We start from the raw sequence: 26,593 nt of genomic DNA, 5'->3' as shown, positions 1-26,593 counted from the left end.
ACCGAGAAAAGAAATTCTAGGCTGCATTGTCACTTAACGGGGGCTGACTGGGAAGCCTTGCCTTTTAAATCGCGCGGTGCCGTTTGGTAACCGTTCCTTGTGTTTTCTTTTTTTTTTTTTTTTTTTTTCGTCTTGAGCCTGGTCAAGAAGTGTTCAGCCGTCACTGGCATACTTATATAGTGTAGCTGCCCGACTGGGAACGGCGACTTATCCCCCCCCCCCCCCCCCTGTTTAAAATTCATACCTGCGCTCTTAGCGTTGCCGCTGCTGCAGCGATAGTATATACGAATAAAACATAGAAAAGCGCCTGTAGAGGTTTTCCGGAGTGTCACCTTACGCGCCACAGGGTGTGTGGATAGACATCTTTTCCACTTGACTAAAAGATAGCGCGTAGTAAAGGAATAGACCTCTCTCTGCAAACAATGTGACCTCAGGGAGGCACGTGACGACGGGGGCGCGCCGAAGGCAAACCGGCTTGGTGGGCAAAAGCGTCATTTTCAGCCGGGTCTCCTTGCTGCAAGGAGCGGCGGGAAGCTGCGCGCTGCTGTGCACATTTTGCTTCATATCGTGCGTTAGCCATATTAAGATCCAGCACAACATGCAGCACTCCTTAGTACACGTACCCATTAGCAATTTTTACCTTGAAAAAAAGACATTCTTGGCAAGTATGCATTATGGCTGGTTGCGGACTACTTGAAGTCCTATTGAACGCTTGAAACTCATAGGACTTAAGCATGCTGGAAAACGGGCCATTGCAAGCATATTACAGGCATCATTTTTTTTTTTTTCTGAAAATATTCACAAAAGCGACTGCTGAGCTCCACGAAGCAGCGTTGGCAGTTGTGAGCGAGAACAGCGATGCACGCGCGAGCTTCGTGGATGATTTTCCTCCCAAGTCCAGGCATTTTTAGTTCGTGTTATGCTAGGCCAGACAAAGAAAACAAATATTCATAGTGTACGTAAATGATTCCAGTAAAACTACTTTTCGCTTCGGAAACGATAGGCGTTGAACGCGCTATATAACGATTCCGTCTAGAGATGCAGTAGTACTGATCTAGTACTGATCAGTACTAGATCATGCCGCTGGCACGACTAACTAATAAGTGCTTGTTCGTTTTCCCAGATTTACGCGAACGCACGAGTATACGAGAAAAATGTGCGTACTGCCAAGAACAATATCGATGCCTGTCAGCGCATGACGTTTATCGCTTCGCTCTTTGCACAACTGAAAAGCACATTTGGGCCACTTCTAGAATGGAAGAAACGTTGATAATCTTCGATCTAATATCGCACCACGCGAGAGCTTGACGGTATTGAGAGAAACACAACGAGCTGTCCCCAGACGAGACCAAATCCTCCGCACCACGCCACCGGCAGCGGAATGGTTTGCCCACCAGGCCAAGCCACGTGGCGGCCGCCCCCTTCGCCCCTCCTCCGATACGTCATTCGTGGCGTAGGCCAGGAGAGGCAGCGTCCGCTGCCAGTGGTCCCTGGCACAAATTTCCCCAGCAATAATTTTGCTGGGGATGGGGGGGTGCCAGCAGGGCAGATGCTCGTTAAATAAAACTAAGCAAAGTGAGACTGAAAAAAAAAAATATATATAAGCGAAATCCTTACTTGAAATAATTGAATATGTGTATGAACCATACCGTCCGCGAAGGCTGGCTCCACATTAAACTTGACTCTTTAGTGCTCGTTTGCAGTAGGCACCTGACGACTGTATGGATTAGCCTTTTGATGGCTGTAGCGTCGGCAGTGGTCCCTCTTCTAGGGATGCATTGTCTGCTAAAAGCCAGGATGGAAGAAATCTGCAAAGAAACAAAAACAAAATTTGTTGCCGCAAATGTCGATCGTGTATTCTTGCAGGGTCGGATTAACTGCAGCAGCTGTTCTCCTGGGTGCTCTTTCGAAAACCACTGGTGGGCGGTGCACGGGCGCACATATCAATTCTTCATTGGCTGCCTGGCATTAATCTCTCTTGCTGTCCGAATCGGTCCGTTTCCGCGCCCGTGAACACGGAATACATCTAGCTGAGGTTGACCGCAAAATATCTAATACCTAATATCTAATATATATATTTAAAGGTAGCGGCATTCAAGCCTGCTTACGTGTGGGAATGCGAAAACATTACTATTTTGCGCGGCTGAGTTTCTTTCATTAACGTCCTTTCTGCGTGATGGTTCGTGTGCGTGGTTTGTTGGGCACGAATACCGGCACACGTTCTTAACTTCAAGCTGCACAGCAGTGAGAAGAGACAGTAGTAGCGTGGCAGATATTTATTCTCCCTTCTATACTTGGTCTTGCCGCGTCCTCATTAGCATCGTTGCGGCGGGCTCTTCCTGGGCCCAGACTCGGGCGGGATCTATCAGATGACGTTACTATAGGCGCGCGCCCCGTTTCCTACTCACCTGTAGGCATCCCCCACGAGTCGAGGCAAAGCGGGATCGCCCGCGTGCGCCTAGCTCGGAGGCGGCGTGATGATCACCTTTTTCGGCACCATCTCGGAGGAACAACAAAGGTCACCGACCCGATTTCGCCTAATGGCGCTACTAATGCCTTCGCATTAAAAAAACACTGTGGTTTAACTATACAAGAAGGGCACCTCATGTGCTGTCATGGAGGGGCCGTTTTTGCTAGCATCATCAGTGGCCTCCGCCCGAGATTGCGCGTAGATAACGTGGCTACAGAAAGCAGCGCGAAAAGGCGAGGACGAGCACAGAAATCCGACAGGACAGGCGCTGCGCTGCCAGCAATGTATTGAGAGCAACGAACAGCTTTTCAAATGCCATCGGACACCCACCTGGCACCAGAGAACAGTGAAAGCAAGCGAAGCAATGAAATATTCGCATCGAAACATCGTCCATCAATAGCACTGTCAAACGTCTGGCGTGTGATCAGCAAGATGTCTTCACGCAGCAGGCCTGGTGAGAATGCGAAAAGCATCATGTAGAGCCAACAGTGAAAGTTAGCAGAAACAAAAACGTATCGTAAAGTCAAAGGCAAGAGAGAAGCAGAAACGCTTTTAACAGCAATAACAGAACGGAGTGAAAGGTGGCTTTTTTGTTTGACTATTCTGTTGCATCGGCATGGTCTGTCTCCTGCTTCAAGGATTAGTGGTTGTGAAGCTCGGGCTGCTCGACGATGTTCGAGGCGCTCATTTTTGGGAATGGTGGTAATGGTGGTGGAATTGTGGAGCGGTGCCCGTGCGTTGGATGTGTGGTGTCCAGTGTACCAAAGTTGTGGCGGATGGTGCGTCCCATAGGCGCGCGAGATAGGCGTATAATAAGGCGTGTTTCGGCGGGCTTCGGTGAGTTCATTTATGTTATGCTTGCGCTTGGCGAAAATGGAATGCGAATCGACTGTGAGGACGAATATTCGATTCCGCTTGCGGCACGCGAGTAAGCAGATCGAAGCGCCAAAAACCGACCTCTACTAGGGCGAGGCAACGGGCGCACAGTATAATTGTGTGGCCGCCATGTGATAAGCTTCAGGAAATTAGCTTTGGTGCCGGTTATCAACAGCGAACGAACCATCGCCATATCTCACTATAGAGAGCGGGCGCGAGATGGGAGCCACTTACCTCAGATAGCGGGTTAGCTAAACCTAGCTCAACTCTGCTGCGCGCCTATGACGGAGGCAACGTGAGCGTTACGAACGCTACCGCGTGAATGGAAACTCCGCCCCTCCCCCGCACCCCGCTAGGGAGGCACAGTAGTCGCGGCGCTTGACTAATGTGCCCAAGGATGCGGGATTAAATCCCGGCCTCGGCAGCCGCTTATCATTGGAGGCAAAAAGCAAGGCGCCCGTGTTCTGTACGTTGTCAGTGCACGTTAAAGAACCCCAGGTGGTCGAAATTTCCAGAGTCTTCCAATACGACGTCTCTCATAGTCTGCTTTGCTGTGAGACGTTCAACCCCACGAACCAGACCAAACCAAACCCCTCCCCCGCGCCGCAGTGCCGAGCCTTCTCTCCCTCGTAGGCCGACTGCGTGGCATGATGATCACCGTATAGGAGTGGGCGCTGCTTTCTGAAGAGTCGTCGAAGAAAAGTGCGGCATTTCTTTGCATAGTAGCTACTTATTCGAAAACTGTTCGAATGCCCGAGAAAATATTCGCATAGTTGGAACATGTACTATTGGACCCCTTCCGCGAATTTCATAGCAGGATGCTCGATTCGCTAATGGAAAATTTCGAATATTCCCACGCCCCTGATTCAAGTCTTTCTTTATGAATTGTAAATCGATAAACGCCGACGTGGTTCACTGTGTGTCGAATAAACGTTTTGCGCTGCTGTGCCGCCATTAGCATTGACACTGAAATTGGACTGGGCCCGGCAGCTGAGGATTTCACACAACGACAGCCGTTCAATACTTGTCACAGTTTGGTTTGACGTGCCGACTTGTCGGTGACAGCACCGACTGTCATTGCGTTTTACTTACCAGATTTAAAGCTCTGCTGAACACTGCATTTAAAGAAACGATTTTTGGTTGGATTTTTGTTTCTTTCTCCTCTGGGGCGCACAGTCTTTGCAAATTCCCGCTAAGACCCCTTTCATTTTGCCCTTTTGCAGCAATTGGAATCCTGTGAGATTGTCTTTGTGGTGACTACCGAATGTATTGACGCCTCTTTGCGAGTTGGTCTTCTGTTAGGAGAGATTTAGTTATACAAAAATAAGCATTCAATGAGTCAAGCATTGACCACGCGCACTGCAAATAAGAAAAAAAAGAGGGTCGCCCTTCATGATGGCTACTATACTGTAGCAGTAGCGTGGCAGGAATTGAAGCCGTAATGCACCAAACGTGTCCTTTAGAATAACTTTAATGTTTTAAAAAAGGCGGAAGATAACACAGCGCTGCTAACTAAATTTGTTGAATAAATTTCACAGAATGTTCTTTAGCGCACGACTCGGTGTGTTTGAGAAATAAGCTAGCATTGGTCGTAGTGTCAGTGACTAGGGGAAGTTGCTATTAGTGTTTCTTTGCTTGTGCAGTTCGTGTCTGTCGAAGGCTACGACGGGGAAGAAAGAGAATCTTCCGTTGCGGCGAAACAATATTTCAGGGACGTGATTTTATATTTTACTGACGTGGAAATTTCGCGTGCAGCTGCTCTTTCATTCCGCATTTTGTTCAGATAATCGCCGATTGCTGGCTTTGATGCTCAGCTCATCTACGGCGTCACATTTGGGTTGTAATAAGCTCTGCCATCTGTGACCGCATATGGAGCATTGTAAACATTCTAACAACTGAAGGGATGTAGCGACGCTGTTCGGTTTCCGGAGTGAAGGAACAAAACACCAGCTGCTTCCTCAGTAACACAAGTGAGCGCACAGGGGTAGCCAGCGCACATGTTCCACACGGCTTCTGTCGGCATGGGCCACAAGCAGTGTGCTTTTCGTGTGCGCACTGTCGATTGCGATCTGCGGGTACATCACCTTCAGCGGAGGTGTTCGCTGCTCGAGTTTCTTCCGCGCGGAAGCGTGACATCTGCGCGCGATCTGGCATTGCTTTTCCGCACCTGTGTGTCAACATGCGTCGAACTGCTGCTTATTATTTTTTTTTATTCGCGCATTGTTTTGTTTTCGCGGCTGTCTTTTCTGGCCACTGACGAGCGTTGTATATTACCGTCTTTTATTCCGTCCTTGCATGTTACCACCAGTACATTTGACGCATGCCAATACACAGTTGATGCTCTGTTTTCTTTTTTCCCTTTGGCATATATCTTGCAGAAAGTGTTATCCATTGTTGTATGTTCGCTTGTGTGCATGCCCCCCCCCCCCCCCCCCCCCCCCCCCCTTTTTTTTATTTTTTTCACTCTCAGTTATGTCGTCACGGTGCTGCAGGAAATGTATCGGGTGTGCGAGGTATTTGAGAACACAATGCTGACTTCACGGAGAAGAGCATATCTCCAGCCAAAAATTCATATTTTCACCAAACTTTGGCAACGACCTTCCTTAGTGTTTATTTGCACAATTGCTCAATGAATACCGCATTTGCAACAATAACCGATTAAGTGCGGCTTCGGAAACGACCTGCATGATCGGATCAGGTGGTCCTTAGGGATAGAGTCCGCAATGGCGGCCATTAGCGATTTTTTGGTGTTATGTGGATTTTTGTTGACCTCTTTCGCAACGCCGGCTTATAGACATAGTATTCGAGCGGATTTAAATCTGGAGAGCTGGGAGGCCACAAGTTAGAACTGACGTGGTCGTGAAAGCTTCCAGCCAGCCAATCCCGAGGGACGCAAGTGGTGTGGGCTGAAGTAGAATCAGGTGAAAGGCATAAGATCTTCCTTTCGATATAGTCTCTCTACAGGGCTTTGCAACGGTGGCAACTCCACGTATTAACGCGGAGTTCTTGTGCTGGAAAAAGAAAAAAAAGTGTGTGGAACATGACATCACCCTCGTTGGCGATGGCTCATATCATCACAAATGACGGGAATTTGTGTGCAACATTGTAGCCACCTCATCAATGTAAAGCCACTTGTCGTTATGGTCTTGGTAAAAATTGTCTTAAAAAAAATAATTGTGGGGGTTTAAACATGGCTTGAATCTAGTGATAGAGCGAAAGCTGTGAGTGTTGCAGTGATAGCCCCTTTAACACCCGCTTTTCAATCCGCGGTTTTTTTTTTTTTGTCATTTTTATTTAAATTAGGTTTTGGGGAAAGGAACGAGCCTCATACTTTTGAGTGAACGCCGCGGAGTTGTGGACACCTATACTGCGTTTTATACATCAGGTGCAACGCAACGAAAGCTACGCAAGTAGTCCGCAAGAAAAAAAAAAAGGCGTATCACTACGCGCTCGTTTTGTGGCCGAGTGGTTTCTGCGCAAATGAGCTCTATTCCGAGCATACACGTTTGCAATAACTTGCTTCGCGTGCCTGGACATCTTCGAAGTGCGGATCTTACAGAAAAAATCCGCTCCGAAGAGGCAATCGGGGTCGCTGCGTAGCGCAGCACGTAGGGCACCGCTGACAAGGGCAGCGTAAACGCGACACGAACGAAAACGACAAACAAAACATACAAGTCCACCGAATCCGATCCTTTCTCCCTAAGAAAAGGTGCTTTTTATGGAATTGATGGCATATTAAGGATATATTAAGTTTCCAGACAAAGCAACTATTATTTCCTCTCGTCAAGAGCGGGCGCTATTTTTTATTGCGGATGCGGGGAGCGCAAACACGAGCTCTAGCTTTGGCAGTGTTGCACTTGATGTATGAAACGGAGTATGCGCCTAACCACGTCAAGGTCATGTTTTCATATTTTTTTCTTCTATATTGTACATTGGCTTATAAGAAAGGAAAGGCGCAATATCTGTCACACTTCAGACAAGGAAGATGGGAGGGGAAGCGGAAAGAGGTTCTATAATGGAAGACTACGGAGTAATTTGGCCACTTCTGGGCCTTTAACGCGCGCGGACATCGCGCAACCCAGGGCTGACTCTCCGTTTATGTTAGGCTTTGGTGAAAGGAAAGCGCAATATACATTTTGGTAACATCACGTAATGGGGGACATTCACACATAATTAGGTCAAGGTCACTTGTAGGCCAAATTTAGCGTCATACGAAGCCTGCTATACCTAGCGTAGTGAAGCTTTCGCTTCCATTGTAAATTGGTTTATAAGAAATGAAGGGCGTGGTATCTCTCAAGGTCACTTAACGGATGTGTCAATTTCATTAAACGCATAAATGCCTAAGCGAATACTAGGAGTACTAGTATGTGTGCGACTTCGGCACATTTCCGCGTCGGGAGCTATCCTGGCCGGTTCGAGAGAACCGTGCTAGCTCTCGACGTAGTTGGAGGAATGCGACGTGTGTACGAGTCAAGGGCCTCTTTACACGCACACATATTGTCGTCGAGCGGCTATCGTTGGCGACGGTTTCGTGTGCACTTAGCGATAAGCGTCGGTCGGTCGAGTATGCAGAGCATGGAGAGGGAAAGCGTTGAGCCTTGAGGTGACGTAGGTTTCGCATTTCTGTCAGTCACTACCGGAGGCGCGCGCCCGGGTGTCTCGCCCCACGCCTTCGCGATTACGACGGCTGTCGGAAGTGCGTTATTCAAGCCTACGCCCTACTTTTCCTCTGCGGCGGTTCAGGGTCGTTCTTATTATCAGCTCGCTTTCTGACGATTGTGACTGGGTGCACCCGTTGGTACCATTTGTCGCTGACGGAGGAACGGATAGATTACTTATTTCAGGCGCTTCTGTAGATTATCGACAGACGTTGCTCTCCAGGTCGCGTGGTGCGACGCCTTTATCTTCCGGCGGCGGCCCCCCGTGCCCTGCCTCCTTGCGAGCACGGAACTGGCGATCACCGGGGACGGGCGCGCGCCACGCGTCTTATCTTGAGAGGCACCGCGGAAAGACGAGCCGCTTTTCCGTGGTCTGCGCCAGCTGACAGGTCATCAGCTGTTCCGCTCCCCTGCTCGGCCGTCCCGTGTGCTACCGGGGGTGGCGTGATTTCGCTGCTTGTTCTGGCCCTCGTGCCCTTCTCAGCACTTTAGCGTATCGCGGCGTCATGCAAGCTTGCTCGGGACGTATAGCAGCGAGGTCAAGGATTAGGGTATCAGAGAAGCGAGATGCAATTAACTTGTTTTTGTGGGCGGCAAACTGAGGCATCGTCCAGCTTGAGATATGCAGTTTGGCTGTCCCCCGTCTTGACACAAGGCGGTAGGGCAACAATTAGCTGAACAAGAAAGGCATGCGCCCCGATAAGCTCGTCATGACTCTTTCAGAGGAGGTCTTAATTACTTATCCAAAATAGAATGCCGGGCAATTTTCTCGTCTCTTGAAAGTTGCGCGTTTTAGAGGGTCCGAAAAAGACGACTTAGGTCTGGTTCGCTGTCGACTCGAACTTTTCATCGATAGCGCGTTTCGCTGGCGAACCCCAGCGCGTTGCCGCAATAATTAGCGCGCTTAACTGCTGCACCCAAGGATACGGTATCGAATCCCGGCCGTGGTGGCCGCTTTTCGATGGAGGCGAAAGGCAAGGCGCTCGTGTGATGTGCGATGTCAGTTCACGTTAAAGAACTCCAGGTGGTCTAAATTTCCGGAGCCCTCTACTACGGCGTCTCTCATAGCCTGATTCGCTTTGGGACGTTAAACTCCATAAACCAAACCAGTTTCATTGGCGAGCGGAGCTCCTGAATTTGATTGACACGCTAGCCTCGAACATTAACAAACGGTGATTGTTCTAGCTTAACATTCCGTGTGCTACCGGTGGTGGCGTGATTTCTGGCCCTCCCGTCATGTAAAGGAAGACGGGCGTGTAAAGTAACCGGCCGAAGCAGTTTTTCGCCTCAACCTCGAGGAGCCTTTTGACGCATGCTCGTTCCTGCGGGAAAAGCCCGCGGCTATCATCAGCCGCAAGCCAACTGGGCTTCCTTCCCGTCGTTTTACCCCTTGCTGGCCTTAAACTCGTCTAGTCCAACCGACAGTGCTGGCCCTCGAATCGGCGCGCGGCAGGCACAGTAGGTGGCCCGGTCCCAAAAATAAAGGCTTCCTGCCCGCTATAGACAAGTCTGGCTGGCCCCGTTCGCCGGCTGGCCCAGACCAGCGCGGCGGCAGCAGCTGGCCGTGCGTCTGGATGCCCCCCCGCTTGATGACGCCGAGGCTCCCTGGCGGCAGGTGAAGAGGCCGCTTGAAGACAGCGAGCAGTTTGCGCGTGCGGGCCAGTGGCGTGGACACGCCGTGCAATTACCGAATCATAACCTTGTTTCTGTCGAAGGGAGGCGGCGCACGATGAAGCGCCCGCGCAAGAAGCTTGGCACGCTGCCGAACGCGGCGGGGGTCGTCGACGCTATGCATATTTGCGGAAGGCAAACAACCGCGCGTAACGGCGCCCGTTGTGCCGGCGGTCTTTGTGAAGTGCGCAATGCTCAATGCACATGAGTCACTTTGATGGCGAAAGCCTTACTACTTCTCTATCTCTTTTGACTGCTTCCAAGTGTGGCTTGCTCTGCGCTAATGTGTCAACCTGGCATGTTCTGAGAAGGGCTGTTTACGCGCCGGTTGGCCGGTGCCAGTTTTCTCAGACGAGTTTACCTATATTTTACCCTCGAGTAAATATAGGTCGCGTGTCGCTCCGGAGCTGCGCGAGAGGAGGATGGCCGAACTCTTTGCGCTGAAATGGACGGCTAGCGCTGTAGCTGAAGGATGCATGCCAAGTAGGTCAGTGTACGCGCATGTTAAAAGGGGGCGACGAAAACGGATATGCGTCAGCCCGAAATGCGCGCTTAATTCATGGGCTATGTACAGTGGTCATCTAACCAACAGGCTTTCGATGCTTGGTTTCGATATGGGATGCGTAGCATTCCCTTGTTATCAGTAAAAAAAAAAAAAAAAAAAAAAAAAAAAAAAAAAAAAAAAAAAAAAAAAAAAGTCTCGACTGCTGTTCCCAAGGATGCGGGATCGAACCTCGGCCGCGGCGCCGCTTTTTGATGCAGGCGAAAAGCAAGGCGCCCGTGTGCTGTGCGATGTCAGTGCACGTTTAAGAGCCCCAGGGGGTCGAAATTGCCGGAGTCCTCCACTAAGGCGTCTCACAGCCCGAGTCGCTTTGGGACGTTAAACCCCACAGACCAATAAAGTCAGTCAGCCACAATTGCATTGCACATGGACGCTGTACAGTGTTCTCAGGGGGGGGGGGGGGGGGGGCTTTTAGAGAAATTCAGTGCTGTGAATTCTGTTCATCAAGTAGGCTAGCGCCACTTATGCACAGAAAAACGACGTTGCGAGATTTTGTGGCTCGCTCTCTTTCTGGTCCACTTTATCTTCACTTCGTTTCGTATCAATTCTGCGCTCGCTTACTGAAGTCATTTGTCAACCGTGAATTTAAAAGGAAAACCGGAAATGGGGATGCGATAGTGTTTTCAGCTTGCGGTTTTGGTTTACATGCATTTACGATGCAATTAGTGGTATTTTGTTTTTGGTGAGAAAACGGATGCAGCATAAGTGTTACAAGGAGTACGTAGAGCGCTTCTTTCCACGTGCAGTTTTCCTTGCTAAGGCCTGTTTTTTTAGAGGTCGGAGTTCTCATCCGTTGTAACTGAGCAAACGCTACTTTACGTGCCAACTTCAAAACATCGCCTTGTGCGTTCGGGAAAGAAAACAAAAATTTTAAGAGCTCTGTGGAATCTACACTGCAGAAATGTAAAAGCCTGAGCGTGGCTGGCGTACACGGTGCATCAAGTTTGCTCTCATTATCGTCATGTACTAAGTGCACCGTCATTATCATTGCTAATGCCATCATCAACCGTGTGCGCACATATCTACATACTTCCGACACATAATCTGTCACGTCAGCTAATGTGATTATTGAATGACTGCGAAGTCGGGGCGCCTGGGTTTGGCCTCAGCCTCGGCGGCTCCATTTCAGTAGAGGCGAAACATATGGTGCCCGTGTGCCATGCGATGACAGTGCTCGTTAAAAAGGAAAACAAACTCCAAGTGCTAGAAATTATCCCGAGTTCAATGTTACAGCGTCCCTCATAGCCCATCGCTTTGGGACATAAACCCTGTAAACAACACCAGATTAAACAAAAAAACAAAAAGGTAAGAAAGCTTGACAGGAACCAGTTGCATGTATCTAATGGATCTGTGTTCATTTAGAAGTTTAGACCTGAGTACGTGCGTGGAGTCATGTGGGAGGTATGCTGTGTACTTGCTTCACAATACTATAGTGCACGTAGTTTGGTTTGGTTTTGTGGGGTTTAATGTCCCAAAGCGGCTCAGGCTATGAGAGACGCCTAGTGCAGCTAGTGTGCACCGTTTGTACGTTTTCCAAATGAACTCCTTATGTCATCGTAGCCTTGTACTGGACACCGTGGACTACCCTAGCTGGATTTCAGGCGGGCTGCTTCTGGCTTTTTTAGGCGCGTTCGGTTGGAGCCCTTGGGTTCTCGTAACACACTTTTCCCAATTCAATGCGTGCAACTAAGCGACAGTTTTGGAAACAAAACGTGGTGGTTGATTGGAAGCATTCATATTTTTTTAGTAAAAAAAAAAAAAAGTGTCAGAGTGACAGTCGGAGCTCAAAGCTTCCAGCTCCGTTCGCCTCCTGACTGAAGCCTTTAACTATTTTCATAGGAAAGATTTGCTTTGGTAGCAAGCATTGTGAAAGCTAGGGTAGCAGAATGCCGAGCGTCAATAATTATAAAAGCAAAAAAAAAAAAAAAAAAAAAACCCCAAAAAACGAGGGCGTCGAATTCTTTGCTGTGGAGCATTATTCCTGCGCCCATATATTTGTGTCAGCTATTCCCGTTCTTTTCCTTCAGTGGCTGCTGCTCCGCGGGCCTCTCACCATCGCTTCACGTGAGGTCGTGTTTGTGTGTACAAGGGCTAACCCCGGAATCTCCCCTCTTGTGTACAGACTTAGCTCAGCTTTGTGGTACTTTCAACTCAAGCTTACAGGGAGCGTTTGAGTGAAGGGCGGCTCTTCAGAGATATATATATATTTTTTCCAGCCTCTAGGTTTACATGATTTCGAGTGTTTGAGTTTTCCCTAGCCTTTAATTCGCCGGGCTTGCTGCATACAGTGTCGCGAGCTGTTCTTCTTCTTGTTTGTATTTACTGTTTCGTTTGGCAGCTCTCCCATATTTCAAGCCCTCCGCGGGCGCGGTGCACTGATTTAGCATTGCCTGGAGTCATTGTTGCCGTAGCTATTTATAGGGTGCCGCGAATTTCGAAGCGGCTGCGAAGTTATGAAGGGCGCTTGCTGAGGTATAGTGGAAGGCACGCGACCCTGCCGCCGTGTTAGCTGTGGTGTCATCGGTCATATCGCGATGGTGAACAGCTGCGTCTGCCAACGAAGAAATAAGCGCCTCCATCTGGAGGTTAGTGGACGAAATTAGGGGCTATGGAAGGTGACACGAATTTTTACGCGAGAGTCGCCGGCGACGACGAGTCCAGACATTGTTTGAGTTGAGCGGTATGTTCTTTCGGGGAGCGACAGCTGCATGTGTAGCTTGAATAGATGTGGAGGCGATCGGCTGCTTAGGCCGAACTACGCTGGTTATGTTCAATTGGAGCGGCATTTCGATTATGGAAAAATGCTTGGATTGTTTTGTAGCATAGGAGCCGCCATGTTTGTTACCGTGGTGGCTGCCGCGGTGCGCTCTCGTCGTTGCGCTGCAAGGCGCTCTATGTGGAGGCCTTCTACAACGTTACAACACGCATTGCGCAGCTGGCGCGGTCATTGGCACGGTACACGTTACAGTGATGTCAAAACTGAGGGCGGAGCTCATTACCTTTCCATTCTGTAACACGGTGTCGGGTAGATTCATAAGCTGTAGCAATGAGAGGGGTGCTTTAAAGCTCTAATGCTCCTCGCCGAGCTTGCGTTGTGCGCTTGTCGCGGTTATGCAGGAGCTCTTTTGGTTTTGTACGCGCACAGAAGAGGTGCGTTTAAATAATATGCGCAGCGTGGACAGTCTTGGGCAGGCAACGCTGTTCGTCGTCCGGCACGTGCGCGGGTGGCACCGTTGCCGAAAGCCTCGTGCGTGTGCAGGCACGCTGTTGAGTATAGCAGGCAATCCTTCGGATAACATCGCTGTTTTAGCTTTTCTTGTTCGAGCGTGAAGTTCATCAAGACAAGCACTGTTCACACTCTGCTGCACTGTGAGACCGGCTGTGAACAGAGCTTGAGGCAATTCGCTCGCCGGACGCACAGTACTCCTCCGTGTGTCCCTGCTCTCACTGCGGCGGCAGTTCGCAATCGCAAGCGACATTCGCTGCGGCACGCCGGTCAAGCTTTCGCACACATGTCCCCTGCTTAAAGCTGTGCGGACGCATCTTGCCACCTGATAGCCATCTTCGGTATAGTATTACAGGGGGTTACAAAATGGCTGGAATGCAGTCCTGTAGCGTTCACTGGCCGTGCGTTATGCCACGGTGATGCGTTCTGTGTTTGAAACATCGGGCAACGAGCAACGGTTTTCATATAAGGAAATTGACGGCCCGTGTCGAAGGTGACAGCAAACTGGCAGTTGACGCTACTGCGGTTCCCGACATGGGTTCATTTGCAAACCGTGAGCCCGCGCAGTAGGCGCACCACTGGAACCAGCTTTCGGCTTGTCGGCGAGTTCCCTTTTTATTTGATAAACTGCCGGGAAAGGGGGGAGGTTAGCGGAGACCAAGTTTATCTTTTCGTTTCCTGAAATTGGACGGAGGAGCGAGCGGCTGGTTCAAGACGTCGCGTGATTGTTCCCCCCTTTTTCTCTTGTCTGGCTATCGCTCCGCTCTGCATTCTTCCTGTCAGCGATAGAGCTTGGAGCGCTGAATGTAGAGGTCGAGATCTGCCTGTATTGGACACCGGGGCAACTGACGATCCTTACATTGCGAAGCTTGGTTAAGAAGGCACCGAATTCGAAGCTGCGATTGAGGTCTTCATCTTGCCGCAACGCATCTCTTAGAGGTGTTCGCTGCGCGCTCATCTTCGCTGAACGCAAGTCGGCTCTGCAACTGCGTGAAGCGCGTGGACTTCGTGCGAGTGAGTACGTGTGCGGGTGCGCACTCGTACCGGCTCTGCAACTGCGTGAAGCGCGTGGACTTCGTGCGAGTGAGTACGTGTGCGGGTGCGCACTCGTACCTTGACGCGTACTCGGCTCTTGCAGGAGTATGCTGTCGGGCGCTGCGGGTAGAGTTACGCCACCTTATCCTTTCGTGATCCTCAGCTGCCGCATCTCCTGCGCAGTGGCCCCAGTGCTGAAGGGATGCTTGGAGGGGCCACGACATACTTGCAGTGTGCACAGGCGGCGATGATTTGGAGGACAAGAGCTGTGACGCTGCTACTTTTGCATGTTCTTTTTCTTATGGGGCAAGACCGAAATGCTCGATAATCTTCGGTTTGCACATTGTTCCAGTGTCTGCGAAATTAATCTGGAAGAAGAAAATTGCTCTGCTGCTCGTGTTTTAAATACGCACGAACTTGATTTCACTGCAGTGACAAAGTGTTTCATTGAGTCTCCATTGCGTGTCTCGTTTCCCCGCTTCAGTTTTGCAGAATTCAGTAGTGGTTCAGTAGCTGAACGACGGACATTCGTTTCACGGCCACGTTCTAACAGAGGCGAAATGCAGCTACCGCGTGCCTCACTGCGTGGGTGCAACGTCAGCGCGCGGCACTTTAATCGGCTCTCTCTCTCTCTTTTTTTTTTTTTTTTTTTTCAGTAGGCGATTTTACCTGCAAACTCGATCGCGGTAAAAAAAAAAGTTATTTTTATTTCAATTGCAGGCCACATGCCCATGCAATATGTTTCAATTCGTCATAAACTGCGCGGCAATGGAATGGAACGCATTTCACTGTTGCTTGAAATATATTAAAATGTATTGGCTTCTGGGCTATTCAGTTTTTTATAGCGGTCGAACTGCAGCACATAGAACGAACTTGAGAGCGCCATGCCCTGCGTGCGCTTTTGTGCCATTTTACCAGCAGCAAAATGTTCCCCACGTCAGCCTCAATGTGGCCAAGTCCCAACGCGCCATACCCGAATATGGGTGCACATCGCAGCCGAAATATGCGTGGTGTTTAGCTTTGTTTAGGTCTTGGTACTGATAGAGAAACACCTCTTCCCTTCTCTATAGCCTGACAAAATCTTGCCATTAGCTTATAGCTGCGGTGGCTAGGCTGCTGTTTAGGCCGTCTTGATTTGTAAGGATCGAAGAGACCCAGAAGGCTGGCTCGTTTCGCTTCCCGAATGGCAGTGCAACATCTGAATTTTTTTCTTTTTTCTACGATGGTGGAGTCGCATTTCTTCACTTGTATAGACTGCCATTTCGGCTCAGGCTCACAGTGGCGCACCACATTTCCTCACCGGTAATAGCATCCATTGCAGGAAACTTACCTTACGACATCTCGTTCGTTCAGAATGTGCCGGTAAGCTTGAATGTAGTGCTCCTTGTGCTGTCATTCGAGCGCTCCTGCGCACGGCTACATTGTTTCAAGCGCTTTTAAGCCGATATCTAGCTCCAATCGCAGTTCCTTGGTTCATGCGGATGATGCGGTCGAGACGCTTCAGTGAAAGTTGGGCACGAGCAGTCTGAACGTAACTTCCTTTAACGTCTCTATGATCTGTTGCAAAGGGTGCCGGCCGTTGCCTCGCCGTGCTTATGTGCACTTATGAGTTCACAAAGGCTGTACAAGTGTTGATGAATGCGCAGTACTCAGTAGCGGGCCTTAGCTTCGTATACACGTCACTATCTAGCACCATTATGTGACGATAACTGCGTGCTGCCGTCAGTCAGACAGAATTAACCGAATATTGGCGGTAATGTTTAAACTGGTCATAACGTCGACGCCCGCTAGCATGATGGAATAGTACGTCATTTGTTTCGAAGCGACCTTCGCAGCAAAGCGTAATCGCGCGTCATCACATTTTGTCCGGCAACAGCTGGTACATGTGCGGGTCTGTAATTTGCGCCCACCTGCGTTTGCGACCGTACTACGTGTCCAATCTCCACGATTTCTTGCGTTTGCAGACATCGCCTTCAGCCGGTGCATGGATAGGCTGTTGGTATGCCTGCCTCGAATTCTCTCCTCTCCACGCGGTCACATGGCGTGCTATGCGGTACCGCAGTTTGCGTTGAGCTGTCCGGAGCATGGGACTGCTTTTTATTTTAAGCACTTTTTTTTTTTCGGTCGGTCAGAGTCGGATTCGTGAGGTAGAGGAAAGAAGACCTGCGCACGCGCGTGCCTGCCTTTCGGGCGTGAATTCGTTCTTGGCATTTCTCGTTGCGGCATCAATGCCTTCCCAAGTGCGGACGGTGGGTTGGATTAGCCCTGGAGCTTTACGCTGTTGACCGCTGTCCGAGTTTCGTGCATGCATGTTCGTGCCTGTGACCACGTTTCGGCGGTTCGTCTTGATGCTCGTAGCAGGAACCGAAAGAGCGAATGATGAGTACAGAAGCTTGCGGTGTTTTTTTTTTTTCTCCTCAGAAAAATGTGCTCGCGTTTTTGCATTGAATGTCCTTGGCGCTTCGTCGAACAAAGCGGCAAGAGTGCACTTGGGAATCATACATTGCCTTTTTGACTGTAACTGTGCGGATAACTTTATTTTCGTTTTCAGTCGCCGCCGTGCGTTCTTGTGGCGGAAGGGTTAGGAAAGGTCTGCAGCGCCGTGCTTTTCTCGTTCGTGTCGTCGATGTCCGTCGGCGCTTTTGATTTCCCAAACGCACCACAGCCCGTGTGAGAGGCAGAAAGGAACGGGTCAATTTTCTGCAGCTTGGGCTCCGGGCACGACGCTCGCTTTTTTCGGGCTGTCACAGTCTCGGGGAATGGGGAGGGGGATCTGAGCCGAGTGCGCTCTTGCACTCTTTCACGGAGACGCGAAGTGTTGTTGCGTGTGGAGAATATAAGCTCTTCCTTTCTCGTGTATTCTCTCGTTTAGCATCTATTGTGTGCGTACTGCTCAATCATTAGCGCCTCATTCTCGTCCGACGGGGAATGATATGTAGTTTGGCCGTTATCCGTTTGGCCGTTTTTTGCTTTATCTCCTATATATCTTAGCTGTGGTTCCAAAACCGTTTTGCCCTTTCATTTTTCATTGCCTTTTTTTCCCCCCTTTGATTTCCGTTGTTTTCTTTTTGATAGCAAACTGCGGCCGAACACTAGCGCTCAGATCGTATAGGAATTAGCGTATTATATACTCCTACACTTTTGCATGTACGCATACTGGTACTGAGCATACCGTGGTAATATAGCTCGCTGTGCGAATGGGAAACATTGATCATTACGGTAAATGCGCAAAAGCAGCGCGGCTGCCTTTTTTTACATCGTGCGATTGCCTTTACTTTTTTTCGCCGTATTCGGGTAGCGCGTGGGTTGGTTGAGGCTTTTCACACCGAAAAATGCGTCTACGGATTTGTAAGCCAACCGTTCCTCTCTTTAACAGGGCTCGCTTTTTATTTGTGACCGTCGATTGTCTGCGTGGCGCGGTTATTCCTTCCATAGCTGTTGTGCGTGGCTTCTTTTCAGGCACTCGCTGTCTGGAGAGCGGGCGCGCATCGAGGCACCTTATAGTAATCTCTGCCAACCTGTTTCTGGCAACTACCATTTTGAGAAAGATTAAGTGCGCTAGTTAAAACACCTTATTGAGTTTCTTGCTGCGATGTGTGCTAGAAAAAATGTAATGGCGTAATGCGCGACAAGTTTTCTGTCTAACCCTTTGGCATTTACTGCGTTTGTCTTTCGTCGCAGTTCGGGGTTTCCCGTGCTTCCTTTGCTTTTTCATGTCACGGCCAAAGTGGCTGAAATGATTCACTTGGCGTATGCAGAAGGTTCACGGTTTGATCCCCAGTGCCCCAGTGGGACTTTTCCTGGCTTAATGTTCACTTTTTCCGCGCTTTTCTGAGATGCTTAGGGAAATGGGCTTTCGACCTTTGCAGGCCTAAATAATTTATCCGTGGGGCTCTTAGGCCAAGCAGCTCTTGCGCATTACCACTGTCACATTTTGCTTCGTTGCAGTGATTGACGCATTGCAGCTGGCTATTTCGCGTGATTCATCCGGATGCCGTTTCTTCTCATTTTGGTTGGCGTCGTGTGTAGAGACAGGGGAGCCGGTTTCCGTTGTGCGGAATTTATTATCGGGACAGCAGCTGGTTCCATAACCGCTGCCCTGTAGTGCGGCGTGCTCTAAGCCGATGTATACTCACAAAGTAGGCCCTCCTCTCGGACATGCGAGCCGCCCTGGGAGTTGCTGCCGCGGCATAGTTTGGGATGAATTTTTAGTGGGATTCGGGCCTTTTTTTTTCCGCTTACTTTGCATGTGCTGGAAGGGCTCTCTCTATTTTATGGGTGTATTCAGATAAGAACGCTAATCGAGGTCCCATGACCATTTTTTTTGCTTTCAGTGAAATCTTTATTGGTGGGCGAATGTCTCGACACAAAGTAATGAATCTTAGTTTTGCAAGATACGGCGTAGATTCCTCGGGGAAAAAAAAAAAAAAAAAAGAACGTGCATCACTAGAGGTGAAAATCGCCGTTTTTGCCATTTCGAAACGTTGCAAGTTTGGAGTCCTTTTACATCCGCACTAAGATATTGTCCTCTATTATTTTATACGCACTAATTCTATGCCACGTTTACTTTTATAAAAGCTCTTAAAAACCCGTTTTATTGTTGCAGTTTATTTATTAGAAAATCGCAAACTTTGCTTCAGAAGCGACGCGGTGCAAAGATGTTCATTTTTAACCTTACATACTGGCAAGATGTCTGCACTAAAACGTTTTCTCTTCATTATACTGGTCACGTTCTAAATTTGAAACAAAAATCGGAGCTCTAGATTGCCAAAAGTGTTCTGCGCAAGGCGTCTAAGTTGCCCGAAATTTGAAAACAGGAAAAAATGGGCAGCTTTGATTCCTGCTAGAAAACAAAAAACATCTTTGGTTTTTGTTAAAATCCCTGTCAAGAATCCTCAATACCTCAGAAATATTAAAAACTAAAAAGAAAATGTTTCATTATATTATTTAAAATTATAAAAAATATAAAACCTAGCGCTTGTCCTGAAGATTGCCAGCATTCAGCCCTACATTCTTGCACGCTGCCTCTGAAACTTTTTGTCTACATTACCCACGCCATTGTTCTTTATTTCTGGAAGCATTTGAAGCTCTATAGATGTCAATTCTTTCTCCATATTAAATGAGCCGGAATTCAAGAGTATATAAAAAAAATTGACAACTCTGATTTGAATTAAAAAAAAAACTACCCCGACTTTAATTTTTATCGAAATCAACTAAAAACAATCCTAAGCCTTTATAAATATCAGGCAATAAAAAATATTGCATTATGTAAATTCAAATATTGAAAATATATTACTGGCAATTTTCAGGAAAAGCGATAGGTTTCATATTTATTTTTATAATCTTAAATAATATAATGCAACAATTTTTTCGTCCGTAATATTTCTGAAAACGAGAATCAAAGTTGCCCCTTTGTTGGTTGGTTGGTTCATAGGAAGGGAAAGGCGCAGTATCTGTCACACTTGCTCTGTGGACACCTGAACCGCGCCGTAAGGGAAGGGATGAAGGTGGGAGTGAAAGTGGATAGAAAGGGGGCCGTAGTGGAGGGCTACGGAGTAATTTCGACCACCTGGGGATCTTTAACGTGCGCTGACATCGCACAGCACACGGAAGCCACTTCGTTTCGCCTCCATCGAAACGCGGCCGCCGAGGCCGGGATTCGATCCCGGGAACTCCGGCACAGTAGTCGGGCGTCTTACCACTGCACCACCCCGGCGGGGCTGCCCCTTTTTTGCTGTTTTCAAATTTCGGGTGATTTTGATGCGTTGTACAGAACACACCTAGTGGTCTAGAGCTCCACATTTTGTCTGAAATAAAGAACGTAACCTGCATAATAAAGAGAAAAAGTTTGAGTGCAAACAACTCAAGGGGTCATGCCGGTATGTAAGGTTGAAAATTAACATTAACAGCTGAGCTATGCGATAACTCACTTACGCTACCCGTGGCTTCAAGAATGCTTGAACCGAGGTATGGAAAACGAGACCTTGTGCATAGCATCGAATCCCCCCCCCCCCCCCCCCCCCCCTTCCTTTCGGTTTAACGATGGTCGTTTTCTTCTCTCGCTTAACTGTCAGCTGGACTGTAGTGGCATATCATATTAATATAGGGGGGGGGGGGGGGGCGCATTTAACGGCGTGTGCGCTAAGGGCGCACATGTGGGCGGCATTAAAAGCCATCCAGGCAAACCAAGAGGTTTGTCTCGCGTAGCAGGGCTGCTCGAGTGGCCCGCCGACACGAATCGGAAGATTGCCGCTCGTAAAACGAGGTTCTGACTCGTCCATCTCGCGCTTTCGGAAGATGTGGCGGATGCGAAGTCGCCGCGAATGATGAACGATTCTGTTTTTCAGCAGCGCACATCCGCTGAGTACACACGGTTGTCCCCTGCGCGCTTGGACGGGCGGGTCTCAGCTGCCTTGGCCGGGAATTAAAGATCGGCGCGATGGATCATTGCCGGCGTGCGCGTGTGCAAACGCAGCACTGACGTCGCGACGTCACAGCTTCTTTGCACCCCTCAGAGCTGACGACATGCGCGTGTAGCGCTTGGGAGCAGCTGTGTATTCCCCCTGCACTCATTTTCACGCTGCTCAGCCCTAGCGATCAAGGACCGCGTGGTATTGCTCTGTGCAGCATTCTTGGAACATAGAACGACGCTTTCGCCCGCGCCCTGCTGATCGCAGCCTCGAGACGCTCGCACGCAGCGTTGTCCTTTGATTGCCGAGGCAACGCCGAGTACCGTTTACGTTCGTAGGAAGACAATTGCTCACTTCCGCTCGTTTTCGCACATACGGAGCGTAAACGATGGTGAGTTCGATCGAAACACGTTTCCTCAGGTCTAGCTGTAGCGCAGCGTGGCATGTCGACCGCGCTTTCTCGCGCCTCCTGCTACTGCTCGCTGTTCTGAAGATCAACGTACACTGGCGCGTTCCCAGGGCCGCTTGTTGGTCGGGTCTTCCGCCTCGCCTTAGGGCCACAGTATCGAATGCCAGTGTTCTGTCTTCGCATTGTGTCTCAATTGTTTATTTCTCGCAGCGGCAGTTTCTAGCTCTCTTGCGAGCCGCGCGTTCGATCGTTGAGCCAGGGGAGTTCCGTAGACCAAGCGTTTTAGGGTGCCCAGCTTTGTTCGCTAGCGAGCTCTCGCGGTGATACTTCCTGCGCGAGTGCGGAACAATGGCCCGTCCTACGGTCGCAGGGCAAGCGCATGAGCGCTGCATTTTGCGTTGCAGCTTGATCTTCCGCGTACACCGGCTGCGGATGCGCCTGTCCGTGCTTTTGTTACACGCGCCGTGTGTGCATTATACACGCCTGCAGATTCTTATCTCATTCCCCCCCTTTTCCTCCCTCCTTCCTAGCGTCACCGTGCGCGCTACCGTCAGCTCTGGCGACTCCGTGCGTGTTTTGCAGATTTAGCTGCCTTACTTTTTTATTCGTCTCCGGTTCTTCTTTGTGTGTGTGTGTGTGTCCGCGCTAAGCGCACTGTTGGTATCTGCATTTATTTCAGACCACGTTAGCACAAAATCACGAAACATTATCGTTGTGATAATTTTTTTTTCTTGTTTTAAGTGTTGCCGCAATGTAGCGCAACATTCCAAACATCTTGTTACTGGCGTGTTAATGAAATGCCTGCAGCTCGGGGGAAATTTTGAACTTCACGGTGCCATTCACTGGCTTAGATTGGTTTCCGATGAGTACTCCGAAGTCGCAACGTTCTCCTTCGGCAAATTTTCGTGAGTAATGTCCCTCGAGGTAGCCGCGAAGCGTTTCACATTTGTGGCCGCTTGGCATTTGGATTAGTTTCAATCGGCTTATGGCGGTGGTTCCTGAAACGACGAGGTTTGCTGTGCAAGTAAGTGTTGGGTTGGGAGAATGCCGGAATCCCTTCGGGCCACGCGCCCAGAAACATGTCCGCAATTTTTTCCTCCAGAAGGCCTCTCGATGCACGGCGGCTCTGCGTCAGCGCATAACATGGGCCATTGAGAAGCGTTGCCCGTGCTCGCGCATCTTTCTCTTCAAATTCGTAGCGCGGCCCTCCTCCAGCGTTCAGTGCACGCGCGTCACGGACTGACTGTGGGAGAGGCATCACTTCCGCCTCGAGCGTCGCGGGGGTGACGCTCGGCGTGACGGTCCATCCGCAGTGGCGCGTTTTCGCTTAAGATTCGGTTGGCTGAACTGGCGCCGCATCCCAGCCTCCTCTTCTCCCCGCCTGCTTGGCGTTCCCCTGTGTCGATGATGGTGCCAAGGTGCGCAGTCATTACACGCCACTCTGCGACGACGCACGTGTGGGTGGCGTCCGACTTGTGTCGAGTGCGCATTTCGCTCTTCCAAACTGTACTTTGCTGCCGTCTCGGCGCATTGTATTCATGAGACATGATGACGTCGTACCGACTTTAGACCGTTCGAACGCGAGTGGAAATTAATTTGATAGTGAACAGTGTTTTCTGTGCGCTTCGCAACTTGCCTAGACCCAGATGCTTTACCAAGTTTCAAATTTGAACATACGAGCAAACCTGCTTGTTTCTCTTCTTTAACCAGGGCGTGTATCACGTGTTTCAATAAGGTCTAGACGGGAAGTACACTGCTCAGCCACTTAATGTTAAAAGGACATTTTATGCGTAATCGAGTTCATCGCGATGCCGAGCATTGGCGAGGGAGAGATGGTAGGCGGCTAGGGCCGCAAGCTTCAGCGTGAAGGGCACGAAACACTGCTATCGTTTCTCGGGTGCCTCCTGAAATCTCGCGCTTTTCCCCGGCAACCTATTTCGACTTGAAAGTCGCGATGAGGCCGTTATACAGGCTATAGGTCGGCGTACTTTTCAGCGCTCGCCTACTCACTTGGCTTGCTCACGCCTAAGCAAGTTGATGAAGCCAATAGACACAGGCAGAGGGAATCGCATGAAGCGATTGCTGCGGCTGGAGGTCACGATGCGCGACCGCATTCTGTGGCTACTCTATATTGCTGACACTGAGACAGCACTCTACTTGGTCGGAGTAAGGCGTGCTTTTAAATAAGCTCTCGAAATCGGCCCTGCATAATTTAGCGTGAAGCATATGAGCCAGGGGTAAAAGAATGGTGAATGAAATATCGCGGTGCTCTTGTCGCAGGACCATCCCTATTCGGGATGAGCGAATACCTGTCATACGTGGGCGGCGTGCACGGCCTGGCGGCAGCGGCGGGAGCGGCGGCGGCGCTTGGACTCACCTACATGTTTGGCCGTTCGACGAACACCTTCGAGCCTACGGTCAGCCTGGACAACCAGAGCAGGCTGCTCACGGTAAGGGCGGGTCATTATGCTGCGATAGTCGTTATTAAATTCTTATGTTCAGCATTTATTTCTTGCGACAACACAGGGCTTGTGCTGGCACTTTAATGGTGCATGCCAACACAAGGGGTGCTTGTTTAGGAACCTCAAAATAACAGCTTGAGGGGCTAGTTGATGCTGCATAATACCGAGAAATGTGGCGCAACAAACACAAGTGAAGAGGTGCACGTGTGTTGTGCCTCTTCGCTTGTGTTTGTTTGTTGCGCCACATTTCTGGGTATTTTGTTTAGGAACCTTTGCACTCCTCGTCTCCTTTATCATTGGTGGTGCAACATTACTCGAGCGGCTCACGCTTTTATGCAACTTTATCCTGTTTTAGTCGAAAAAAGGAAGGTAATTAATTGGCTTCTTCAGGTTCTGCTCAATGAGGTGCTGCCTAGGAAGCGTTGAATGGATTCTGGCTTATCTACTGCAAACTATTGGGATAAAAGCGTCTTGAGTACTTGTGTGCCCCCATAGGGCTGATAAGGGAGGAGTACTTGTGGGGGCTCTCTTATTTAGAGTGTGTGCTCTTGTGTTATCCCACAGGCTTATCATTACAGATAGCTGACATGAAGGTCAAGCGTGGGCTGAAGTGTGTCATTTGTTGTAAGCATGTCATCGACCTTTGTTTTCTTTAGGAATGAAAGCCTGGTCTTTTTATATTTCCCAGAAAAATGTATTGAAACCTCAACTGCAAGTGGCGTAGTGGCGAGGTCAATGAAGATTGCTCAGCATTGATTTAGCGGCTGTTGAGATGATTTTAAGTATGCATGGTGGCAATGTGTGGCAGGCATGTGCTGTACATTAAATACAAATGACTGACTATAGGGAACCTGCAATCGTCGGGAGGCGCCACAAGCGTACTGTCATCTGCGTCGCCAACGGAGGTGCCGCCAATCACGTAGGCGCTCCATCGGTCGTCGGCGCCGTTCTAGCACGTCTTTCAATCGTTGCTTCAGGCTGTGCTAGCGACGTTAGAATCCTCTTCAACGCTGCACCGCCAGTGAATTTGTTCGAGACGCGTTACTTTTATTTTATTTTTCTTACTAGACGCCATCCGGGCAGAAAGCGTTAGTCCGCGACGTCGCGGCTTCAAAATGTGGTTTCAAATCTGTGGATGTTTGCGACGAGTATTTTCGGCCACGGAAAAGATGCTGCTTGCTGGAAAACCATCATGTTTGGTGTGGTTTATGGGTTTAACGTCCTAAAGCGACTCTGCCCGTGGGAGACGCCGTAGTGGAGGACTCTTGAATTCAAAATTCGACCACCTGGGGTTCTTTAACGTGCGCTGACATCACACAGCGCACCATCATTTGTTCGGGGCCTTAGAAGCGGGCGCTTCTCGCATACTGCTGGGAATATATTCAGGACTATCGCGATAGAAATGAATGCGAACAGCGCGGCGCCTATGGTTTCTGCCTGCTGAATTTCTCAGAGTGACGCTTTAAAGGGCCACTGTCCAGGGAAGGCCCTTTTAAGCAAAGGAGCCCAGTGTTTCGATCAGTCACCGGAGGTAGTCTGTGCAAAATGCTACAGTGACACGCGTGCCGCAAAGCATCGAAAATACAATTCAAAGCTCTCTCATGCTCTCCTTTGTGAAGCCAGCTTCCCCGTTTCCTGCGCTGGCCCGACGGGCCATAGTAATGACGTACGTACCGCGAACGACGTCCATTGGTCCGTCTCGCTAACTGGCGGGAGAAGGATGGGTGTCTACCGCTCGCTGCGCGCTTTTCCCTCGCCACGGCCAGACTGAATCCAGCGGCGCGCGCTCCCTCGGCCGTTTTTTTTTTTTTTTTTCGCGCTCGCGGAGTGCCACGCCCCACCTCCCGCCAAACGCGGAGGAGGAAGGGGAATTTGTCTTATGACCTCGGGCGAGAGAGTGAAAAACCTTTGCGAGGGAACGGAAGGAGAGAAGCATGACAGAATCGGGTGATTGCGGTGGCGTTAACTGCGTTATTAGTTACTTTTTTCAAAAACATTTTGCGCCCTTGCGTTCTAGGGGCGAAGTCTCACAGTCACTGAGGAAGAAAATATTTTCGACCGGAGGGTGGACAGTGGGCCTTTAAAGGCCTCTCGTTCCCTCGCAAAGGTTTTTCACTCCCTTCCCGGTCATCTCGCCTCCGCAAGACAAATTCCCCTTCCTCCTCCGCGTTTGGCGGGAGGTGGGGCGTGGCACTCCGCGTGCGCGAAAAAAGAAAAAAGGGCGAGGGAGCCCGCGCCGCTGTATTCAGTCCGGCCATGGCGAGGGAAAAGCGCGCAGCAAGCTGTAGACACCCATCCTTCACCCTCAGACAGCGAGACTGAGCAATGGACGTTGTTTTCGACAAATACGTCATAGCTGCGGGTCATAGCTGCGGCTGGACAGGCCAGTGCAGGGAACGGGGAAGCTAGAAGTTGGCTTCCCGAAGGAGAACATAAATAAGAGAGCTTTGATTTGTATTTTCTTTGCTTTGCGGCGCACGTGTCACTAGCATTTTGCACAGACTATCTCTGGTACCTGATCGAAACAGTAGGCTCCTTTGCTTAAAAGGTCCTCCTTCCCTGGACTGTGGCCCTTTGTGGGTGCACTCAGCGGTATCAGAAGTAAAATATATGAGTCAAATCAAGCATCAGTAATTCTAACGTATGTATATGTTTCATGAAACCACTGTTTTATACCATTTTTGAAAACATGGAAAAGGGTAGCATCTCTGTCTCGGCAAGCTGTTGAAACGGAGATATTGTAAAAGTAATATAAATGTCAGCAATTGCGAAAGCAACAATTGCTAAAGCACAATGTGGACATATGCTAGCGCT

At 49.6% G+C, this 26,593-nt stretch overlaps 2 protein-coding genes across 3 annotated transcripts in view; one reads left to right on the top strand and one right to left on the bottom strand.

The window, feature by feature from the left end:
• The window catches only part of GC (gamma-glutamyl carboxylase), a 159,997-nt gene extending 158,192 nt beyond the window's left edge, over positions 1-1,805 (bottom strand). Inside the window, exon 1 of the mRNA XM_084601058.1 lies at positions 1,650-1,805. The gene's annotated coding sequence lies outside the window, so the exon portion shown is untranslated. The remainder of the gene's footprint in view (positions 1-1,649) is intronic.
• The window catches only part of LOC146202360 (long-chain-fatty-acid--CoA ligase 5), a 122,614-nt gene that overhangs the window by 44,979 nt on the left and 51,042 nt on the right, over positions 1-26,593 (top strand). For both annotated transcript variants that reach the window (XM_084588126.1, XM_084588127.1), the window contains one exon: positions 23,598-23,767. In XM_084588126.1, coding sequence (XP_084444252.1) covers positions 23,598-23,767 — 170 coding nt within the window. The remainder of the gene's footprint in view (positions 1-23,597; positions 23,768-26,593) is intronic.

This window comes from Amblyomma maculatum, chromosome 1 (assembly GCF_055883805.1).
Source record: "Amblyomma maculatum isolate TAMU_Amacu chromosome 1, ASM5588380v1, whole genome shotgun sequence".
In the NCBI taxonomy this organism is placed as follows: Eukaryota; Metazoa; Arthropoda; class Arachnida; order Ixodida; family Ixodidae; genus Amblyomma; species Amblyomma maculatum.
This window is presented reverse-complemented; position numbering and strand designations above follow the sequence as displayed.